Source organism: Aedes albopictus, chromosome 2 (genome assembly GCF_035046485.1).
Source record: "Aedes albopictus strain Foshan chromosome 2, AalbF5, whole genome shotgun sequence".
Classification (NCBI taxonomy): domain Eukaryota; kingdom Metazoa; phylum Arthropoda; class Insecta; order Diptera; family Culicidae; genus Aedes; species Aedes albopictus.
In genome coordinates, this window is record NC_085137.1 from 160,283,662 (window position 1) to 160,294,065 (window position 10,404).

At 45.5% G+C, this 10,404-nt stretch overlaps 1 protein-coding gene across 1 annotated transcript in view; it reads left to right on the forward strand.

The window, feature by feature from the left end:
• The window catches only part of LOC109407231 (uncharacterized), a 43,698-nt gene extending 33,598 nt beyond the window's left edge, over nt 1–10,100 (forward strand). The window contains exons 6-8 of the mRNA XM_062850650.1: nt 9,224–9,483; nt 9,557–9,771; nt 9,851–10,100. Coding sequence (XP_062706634.1) covers nt 9,224–9,483; nt 9,557–9,771; nt 9,851–9,959 — 584 coding nt within the window. The 3' untranslated portion in view covers nt 9,960–10,100. The remainder of the gene's footprint in view (nt 1–9,223; nt 9,484–9,556; nt 9,772–9,850) is intronic.
• The last annotated feature ends 304 nt before the right edge of the window (nt 10,101–10,404 follow it).

Genomic DNA, 10,404 nt, shown 5'->3' on the forward strand with positions numbered 1-10,404 from the left:
CGATGACATAGTGCCGCTTCAAAGTGAGAGTGGGAGTGCGCGTCCAAAGGATTTTCGTGGATTTGCTGTTGTTGATATTCTTTTTTGCGGCTTCGCACACGCGCACGGGACCGGATCACAACGTCCGAGGCCATACTGTCCCGGTCGTTAAGTCGCGTTTTTTTGCGAAATAAAGTCCAAAAGTTTGGGTGCGTCATAATATCCTATGTGCCTTCTTTCCTTGGACTTCGTGGCATACTTGTATGTTTGGACGTTATGCCCCGAAAAAATGCGCCATAAAGCCCTGGGACATTATGGCCTCGGACGTTATGATACTGCGCCCACGCGCACTCTCACTCTCACGCGTAACTATAACGGCACCCTAAGCAGAGGTAAAGAAATCGGCCCTTACGGCGATGCCATAGTGCCGCTCCAAAGTGGGAGTGAGAGTGCGCGTCCATAGGATTTTCGTGGATTTGCTATTATTGATATTCTTCTTTGCGGCTTTCGCACACGCGCACTCCCACTCTCACGCGTAACTATAACGGCGCCCTTAGTCTTATGGGCCTTTTCATTTGACGTCTTAAATCAGCTGATTGTTCGGGCGTTTGACAGTTCTTCTATGAAGATGACACGTTCGTGTTAGCAGCTGTTGTTCAAGCTTTGTAAACAAATGCATGCACGGATCTGTCACATGAAAAGGCCTATTTGCGGCTTCGCACACGCGCACTCTCACGGTGTTGCACACTAAGTGCGCTGTCATAGTGATTCGTTTGCGACCGCGTACGCGTTGCGGTCGAAGGAATTCCTGTTATTGATATTCTGCTTTGTTCATCGTTAAAACACACAAAGCGACACGAGTGACAGCAGCAGTCCTGCAAAATATCAGTCTCAGTGCCTGCTTTTCAGCCGAAAATGAATGACTGCGGCGGTCGTTTTCAGTTTCTCGATGTGAGAACTGACAGAGTCCGAGAGCTCCATTCGTGAGCGACCCAACAAGATAAATTCCCAATCATCCACACACTACTCATGCTGAAAGGCCATTCGTCTCAAGCGGTGGCTTGTGAAAGTGAGTGCCCTATAGGGCACTGCACTGTTTTGATTTTGTATGGGATTTTGACGTTTCCTGGCCTTTTTTTTTTTTTACTTATTCGTTTATTTGGAAGGCTAGGGCGCCACATGGGCATAACTGAGCCGAAATCTTTTGTTTTTTTACAATGGTTATACATTTTACAATTTATTACTGCCTTAAAACTATGTTAGTTTGGGAAGCCGAAGTACTCGCGGCTGTTTCGAGGTTAAGGATTGAAGAAAAAAAAAATGGGAAGGACGGATTTATGGGTTTAAAACTAAATTATTTGCTAACTTATACTAAAACTTTGATGGGACAAATTGTCCATATCTGTAACGGAACCAAAAAGAAAGGACTTTATCGGTAGAAAACGACAAGAAGAGGACAAACGGAAGGGGGTGACGACAGACAGGGACGAACAACAAAACCAAAAGGCGGACAACGAAAACAAGGAACGCACTACATCAAACTCTGACATCAACACGTTTCAAAAACTGGTAAATCAGGTTCATGTATTCCAAATCAAGTCCTGCCAACACTTCTCTAACGGGTTTCTGTTGTTTTCCTCGGACCCGGAGAATTTCATGTAGCTCAGATCTGACCTCACGATACTCATTGCATCCCCACACGACATGTTCGATATCCTGGTAAGCCACGCCACAGACACAGAGATTGCTTTCTGAGAGCCCAACACGGAAGGTATGTGCGTTCAACAAATAGTGGTTGGACATCAACCGACACATTACACGAATGAAATCGCGGCTCAAATCCAACCCTTTGAACCATGGCTTCTTCGACACCTGTGGAATGATGGAGTGCAACCATCTACCCATCTCCCCATCTCTCCATTTGTGTTGCCAGCTGATCAAGGTCTCCTGACGGGCCAATGCAAAAAATTCGTCGAAGGCGATTTGACGCTCATAAATATCGCCTTCGCTAGCGCCCACCTTAGCCAGAGAGTCCGCTTTCTCATTGCCCGGAATTGAGCAATGTGAAGGGACCCAAGCTATGGTGATGATGTATGAGCGTTTGGACAAAGCACTCAAGACATGGCGAATTCCTTTCAGGAAGTACGCTGAGTGCTTCATCGGTTTCATTGACCGAACAGCCTCCAGAGAGCTTAGACTGTCGGTAAAAATGAAGTAGTGCTCAGGTGGGAGAGTGCGAATGTACTCTAAGGTGTAGTATATAGCCGCTAGCTCAGCAATATATACCGAACATGGCTTTTGAAGCATAAAGGTGGCGCTATGAAATTCGTTGTAGACACCGAATCCAGTCGAATCATCGGTTTTGGAACCATCTGTGAAGAACTGTCTGGCCCCGCTAACATGCCCGAACTTACTTGCAAAAATTTGTGGAATACCTATGGAACGAAAAGATTCCGGTATACCAGTGATCTCATCCTTCATAGAGAGATCAAAATCCACAGAGGAGCTGTCGAAGTCTGAGAAGTTGTCACGATTGGTGTTAACCGGAGATGGGCTTACCTCCAGCGTCATGTACCAGTAGTACACACTCATAAAACGAGTTTGGGGATTCTGTTCGAGCAGCTTTTCGAAGTTTTCTATGACCAACGGATTCACAACCTCGCATCGGATGAGGAACCGGAACGACAACTCCGCAAAGCGGTCTGTCAGAGGCTGTACACCAGCAAGTACCTCTAAACTCATTGTGTGAGTCGAGTTCATGCAACCTAACGCGATCCGAAGGCAACGGTACTGAACCCGTTGAAGCTTCAGCAAGTGTGTTTTCGCCGCGGATTGAAAACAGAAGCTACCGTATTCTAAAACCGATAGAATGGTTGTTTGGTACAGCCTGATCAGATCTTCCGGGTGTGCTCCCCACCATGTTCCGGTAATAGTTCGCATAAAGTTGATTCGTTTTTGGCATTTCTGTATCAGATACACAATGTGCTTCCCCCAGGTGCATTTGGAGTCGAACCAGACGCCGAGGTATTGTGAAGACATGCTATGAGTGATTGTCTTACCCATCAGAACGAGCGGAAACTTTGCCGGTTTGTGTTTTTTAGAAAAGACAACCATCTCAGTTTTCTCCGGAGAGAACTCGATACCCAGCTTGAGAGCCCAAGTAGACAAATTGTCCAAAGTATCCTGTAGTGGTCCTTGCAGATCGACTGCTATTGATCCCGTTACAGAGACAACACAGTCATCCGCAAGCTGTCTTAACGTGCAGTTTTCCATGAGACAATCATCTATGTCTCTAACATAAAAGTTGTAAAGAAGGGGGCTTAGACATGAACCCTGGGGGAGGCCCATGTAGCTAATTCGTGAAACTGTCAAGTCACCATGAGCGAAACTCATCTGCTTCTCAAACAGCAAATTATACAAAAAGTTGTTAAGAATTGGGGAAAGGCCACAGTCGTGTAGTTTGTCGGAAAGAACATCGACACAAACTGAATCAAAAGCACCCTTAATATCCAAAAACACTGAGCCCATTTGCTGCTTTTGAGCAAAGGCAAGCTGAATTTCTGAAGAAAGCAACGCAAGACAGTCGTTCGTACCTTTGCCTCTGCGGAAACCAAACTGTGTGTCTGACAACATGCCATTCGATTCAACCCATTTGTCCAGTCGAAAGAGAATCATCTTCTCCAACAGCTTCCGTAGACAAGACAACATCGCGATTGGACGGTACGAATTATGATCCGACGCGGGTTTCCCGGGTTTTTGAACAGCTATCACCCTCACTTGTCTCCAATCATCCGGAACGATGTTGTTATCCAGGAACTGATTGAACAAGTTCAACAAGCGCCTCTTAGCGACGTCGGGGAGGTTTTTAAGCAAGTTGAACTTGATTCGATCCATTCCTGGAGCGGAATTGTTACATGAAAGAAGAGCAAGTGAGAATTCAATCATTGAAAACGGCCTATCCATGTCGTCCCTTTCGTCGGAAACATCACGAATTATTCGCTCCACGGGCACGGAATCTGGACAAACTTTTTTTGCGAACTTGAGGATCCATCGAGGAGAGCTTTCTCGATCCTCGTTGACCGACGACGCGTTACGCATTCTTCTACCGACGTTCCAAAGAGTTCTCATCGAAGTCTCGCGCGACAAACCCTCGACGAACCGACGCCAGTAACCGCTTTTCTTCGCCTTGATCAAGTTCTTGAACTTGCTTTCAAGGGAAGCGAACCGCTTGAAGTTTTCGACCGAACCGCGTTTCCGAAACTCTTTGAACGCCGCGGATTTCTCGCGATATATTTCTGTACACTCACTATCCCACCACGGATTGGGGGGTTTCCTGCGAACCGACGGACCTGGCACTGGTCGACGTTGTGCCTGACGCGCACTACTGATGATCAGTTCTGATAGAAACTGATACTCTTCCCGCGGTGGAAGGACTTCTACCGATTGTTCACCGTCGATAATTGCTTCTGCGTACTTCTCCCAGTCAATGTGCTTGGTGAGATCGTAGGCGATGTCGATAGATGGAGGTTGATGTGACCCATTGGAAATAGAAACAACAATCGGCAGATGATCACTACCATGAGGATCCTGGATAACCTTCCATGTACACTCCAGCGATAGTGAGCTCGAACAGATTGAGAGGTCTAATCGGCTGTTTCTAGGGCTGCCATCTTGAGCTGGAGGTGCCACTCGTGTAACTTCTCCGGTATTCAAAATTGTCATGTTGAAGTCGTCGCAGAGGTCATATATCAACGTTGAACGGCTGTCATCGTACAGTTCCCCCCAGCCTGTACCATGGGAGTTGAAATCTCCCATGAGCAGCCGAGGCTCGGGCATAACCGAGCAGATGTGGGCGAGATCCCTGCGAAATATTGCAGTTCTCGGTGGAAGATATAAGGAGGCAACACTGAGGGTTTTACCTCGGATAGTCACCTCACATGCGACGGCTTCAATGCCTGTCATCGAATGAAAATCGACTCTGTAAAATGAGTGCTGCTTCTTGATCCCTAGAAGCACCCCTCCGTAAGAGTCGGATCGATCAAGGCGAATGATATTATAATCGGGAAAAGGTAAGGTTACATCAGGTGTCAGCCATGTTTCGGATAGTGCAAAAACATCGCATTGTAAATTGTAAACTAAAAATTTAAAAACGTCTAATTTCGGTGTAATACTACGACAGTTCCAGTGTAGAACCGAAATCGTATCTTCGACCTCGGTGGTTAAATTAGCCATCGAAAGATACGATTGTCGCAAGGAGGGGCATTTTAGAAGCCAACTGCTTCAAAAGAGGGGTCACGCAAGGAAGAAGTCCTTTTACAATGTTCTTCACGGAGTCTGAAGCATTGAAGAAGCTGAGGATGATGTCTACAATGCCAGAGAGCGTAAACAATGGCGCACCCTGAGGTTGCTCCTGGTGCTCCGAATGCTGTCTTTCCGGTTGAGAATTCGAAAAACGTGAGACATCTGGGATTTTAGATGTTCCCGGGAGTGATGGAAAGTCTCGTTCGTCCTGGATTTTGAATCCCGGAGGGGAACGTTTTGTGGCTTTCTTACCACTCTTCAAATTTGTCATGGTGGGTTGGGGGTCGCTGCTAGGCAGATTCCGAGGTTTTTTGGTGGGTCTCTGGAGCCTCATCCGTTTCCTCGTTTCACCCTTGAAAACAAAGGGAACCCCGTCCCCGACCTCAGAGTCAGAGCCCTGATCATCGAGAGATAAAGACGAGTAGATGTTACGGGATTCAACGGTCGGGGCAGCTTTTTTCAGCATTTCGGCGTAGCTTCGCCGTGATCGCTGCTGCAGCGATCGTTTTTGATGTTTTTTCTGCTGTATGTACCTTGGGCAATCAATCAGATCATGTGGACGGTCGCTGCCACAATAAACACACTTGGGCGGCGTTTTACACGCACCGTCCACATGTCTCTCCCCGCATGTTGCACAGCGAGGTTTATTGCTGCAGTACTGGGCGGTGTGGCCCAGCTGCTTGCAATTGATGCAATTCATTACCTTCGGTACATACAGCCTCACAGGTAGCCGAAGTTTGCCAATCACCAGCAGATCTGGTAATGCAGATCCGGAGAAGGTCACAGAAAATTCTTCAGATGGTGTGTAAACCTTCTTCTCGCCCTCCTGGGACACCGAATGCAGTTGCCGGCAATCCAGTATCTGGACAGGAGGGAGAGAAGGGTTATGGAAACGACCACAGCCTTGCATGATCGTTTCGCAGGTCAAAGATGCGTCGGCGACCTTCCCCGAAATCTCTATCGACGCGCTTGGTAGGTAAACGAAGTACTCAAGTGTAAACAACTCGCAGGCCACAATCTCATTAGCGTGTTTTCGGTCGCCTACTGTCACCCGAAGCTTAGCTGTACCGACCATGTCAATGGAGACAACGGAAGAATACCGCTTAGTCAGATCCTTGCTGATTTGAACGGTGTTCAAACGTTTGCCTTTGGGTCGGAAGAAAACAACATATGGCCCGCCAAAGTCGGGAGGGTAGGCCTTGAGGCGGGGGGACGTCGAAACAGATTTACTGTTGGTGTCCATTGCAGAAGCACCAGGGTGAAGGGAGACAAAGGGATTAGCATTTACATCGCCTTGTTGGCTCGAGCAGTCCGATGCCAATAACGAAGCTTCGTTGATGCGGTACGATGTTCCCCCGCCATCATCATCATCGCCCATTGTGGTAGCTAACTACCACCACGGGTCACTCAAAAATCTTAAACTACCACTATCACAGGGACGAGAAATAATCAAAAAACAAGGGACAAAATTAACGCTACAGGAAAAGTGAGAAAAAACTGCTTATGTACCAAATTAAATCTAATCAAAGAGTCAGTGGAGAGGGGGGAACAACGAGAGGTAACTTTATGTACTTATCTTTGTGCACTCTGTTTAGCCACAGGCTCGACGACGACAGGTCCAAGCGATCGGATGGCCCGCACAGGGAGGAAGCGAGCTGCTGCTGAGCGCCCGACGCTGCGCTGGTGTGCGGCGGTTGAACGCTCTCTGCTCTTCTCTCGGTGGGCTGCTGCTGTCGACGACGATGAGCTTGGGTACTCACTGGAAGAAGCCGATCACGGCCGCGCGAGCGGCGCGGTGTGCGGGGGGTGCTGCACTGATGTGCTCGATAATCGGCCAATGCGCCACGTGATAAAATGAAAACGTGAACTTTACTCAAACTAAACGAACTTTTGCGGCAAAAATTGTGGCCTAGCCAACCGCACGCGTCCCACTAGGGATTTTCACTTCAACACTTGATCACTCGGAAAACTAGCACTGGAAAAAGCCACCGAACTGGATAGTATCGGGAGACAAACCGGACGAACGAAAAGTTGCGACTGTCTCGCACGAACGCTCGCCAAAGAGTGATTTCCTGGCCTTGTTGTTTACAAAATTTCAATAAGAGTGAAAGAGAAGGAGAGAACTTCGTGCAGAGCCCTATAGGGCACCGCACGAAATTCTCTCCTTCTCTTTCACTCTTACAGAAATTTTGTAAACAACAAGGCCAAGAAACGTCAAAATCCCATAGGGCACTGCACTGTTTTGATTTTGTATGGGATTTTGACGTTTCGTGGCCTTGTTGTTTACAAAATTTCTGTAAGAGTGAAAGAGAGAGAGATAATTTCATGCACTGCCCTATACAAAAACAAAACAGTGCAGTGCCCTATACGTTAGCACGGCACAATGGTCGGAAAAAGATAAAGTTCGGCCAAAACTCTTTTTATGTGTTTAATCGAAGTTATAGGTTGTCTAGATATGTTATATAGTATTTTTAGTGTTTAAAAAGGGGTATTCAAAAATTACGTAACTTCAATAATTTCAAAAACGGTAAAAATCAGTAAACCCCACATTTTGTGGGTTTTTTGTAAAAAAATCAATTTGAATTTAATAAAATGATCATCTTTCGATCAAATCCAATCAAGTTTGTTCAAAACGTGTGAAAAATGTGGGAAGATAAATTTTATTTCAGTCAAAAATGGTAAAATAACGTAAAATATATGAAAAACCGTGACTTTTTTAAAAAGCTCTAATTTGAAAAACTGCAAATTTCTGCAAAAAGTTTAAACGTTTTTATGCAGTTTATTGCAGGGCCCATATAGCCGAGGCGGTAAACGCACGGGTATTCAGCATGACCATGCTGAGGGTGACGGGTTCGATTCCCGGTCGGTCCAGGATCTTTTCGTAAAGGAAATTTCCTTGACTTCCTTGGGCATAGAGTATCTTCGTGCCTGCCACACGATATACACATGCAAAATGGTCATTGGCAGAGGAAGCTCTCAGTTAATAACTGTGGAAGTGCTCATAGAACACTAAGCTGAGAAGCAGGCTTTGTCCCAGTGAGGACGTTACGCCAAGAAGAGGAGAGGAGAGGATGCAGCCCTAAGCATGATGTTTAAGATGTACTATTCGAAATTGCGGCGACACATGACGACACGAACCGTTTTATAACTTAAAAATTACCAAAATTCCTAAGGTACAATATATGAAAATTTGAAAAGTTTTATGACATATTAATTTTGCACCATACGTGCAATCAAACAGTCCAATAACAAGCTTTCATATGCTGGATAACATAAAACATATATTCCATTCTCAAAATATTATTATTATACTTTTTTCGAATAATTCATTTTTCAATTTTATGACTTAGGCAACTTTGGCAGTGAAAATGTCATTGAAGTACAAAAGCTGGTATGCTTTTAATTAAGAATCATAAAACTACAATACATTATCTTTGTTATAAGGTGAAAAAAAGTTTAAAATTATCAATTCCGTTTTTTGAGAGTTTTGGCCGCCCCTTTGTATGGAGCCCTACCAATGTGACGGGTGAAAACACTCAACTACAGAAAATTGAATGGAAATTTAGCCCTGTCAGCTCTCGCTTTCAGCACGCTGCGTGCGAGTGTGAGTACCTATTTCATTTCGCTCCCGTGTTGCTGATCGGAAAGTAACTTTGACAGGGAAACCAAAACGGAGAAAATGAAAAAAGCAAAATATCGCTATCATAAAGGCCTGTCGAAAAATTGCAGCACTGGACAGCAGTTATAGTTACGCGTGAGAGTGGGAGTGCGCGTGGCAAAGCCGCAAAAAGAATATCAACAACAGCAAATTCACGAAAATCCTTTGGACGCGCTCTCCCACTCTCACTTTGAAGCGGCACTATGGCAGCGCAGTTAATTACCACCATAAAACTAAACATAAACAATATTAATTTGTTCTCTACATAACGTTCATCCCATCCAGATTGGCACGAGGCACCGGTTTTGAAGCAGAAGCAAATGCTTACCAAATACACGCAGCTGTACGATCTGCACAAGTCGCTCCCGAGCATCACCGACGCGCACTACATCGTGGTGCACTTTGCCATCGATACGGCCTTCGACCGGCAGCTGAAGGATCTGATGAAGGTTCTGCACCGGGCTGACCCGTCGCAGTTCTGCGAGGTCATTGCCCAGGCTGCATTCCAGCTGCTGCAGGGATACAAATCGGAAGTCAGTGTTAAGGTAAGCTAATGCCCAATCTTGCCGTAATGTCAAGAAAACAACCTTGGCCATAATATGGTCGTCTCAATTGTAGAGTTTCTTCAAAAAGTTCCAATCGTTCGCACTGACAAAGCTGACCGCCGACAACAAGGAGGAATACCACACGATTATGGCCAAAGTGGTGGAGAAAATGCTGAACAACCTGATGCACGTTTTATCCGATCCGGAACCGACGGTTGAAGTTAAGCGTATGTTCAAGCTGATTGAACCACTTTTGCCTGAAGTTCCCATTGAAGACCGGCTGTCGATGTAAGTCTCACGCCTTTTGATGGCTGGGCTATTGAATTATCAAGATCACACTATACAAATGTTTGTCTATTGTTTGCAGGGAACACCTTCTTATGCGGCACCCGGAGTACGATCGGTTGCGTGATGCAGACCGCAGAGCGGTTGATCGTTTTGTGGAGCGATTGAACCCCCAGCAGCAAGAGCACTAAATCGAAAAGGATCGGTTTTTTCTTTAAATGACTACACTTTGGACTGGATCCCGAATTCGTTTATATTTTTTTTTTTTATTTTGGAACTATACTGAGTTATTGATTTGTTTTCAATATAAGTAGATGGAATACATTGCCAAGGTAAGTCCCTTATTTTTTAATGTACGTACCTACCCAACTAACATTTATTGTAAATGTAAACGTCAACAAAGCATCCTCAATACGACTTGATGCTGAGTTACTGTGTTGTACATAAATATGGATGGAAGCTTCTATGCAAGCGCTATACCAATGAATCTAAAGAACTTAATCCACATGTAACAGTGACCCCACAATTTATGAATCGGCAAAAATGACCACAGTTTATGGATCACTCATTTGATCAACATGGTGATTCATAAATAGTGTACAAAATTAAGGTGCTTCATCGGTGTGGGGTCACTGT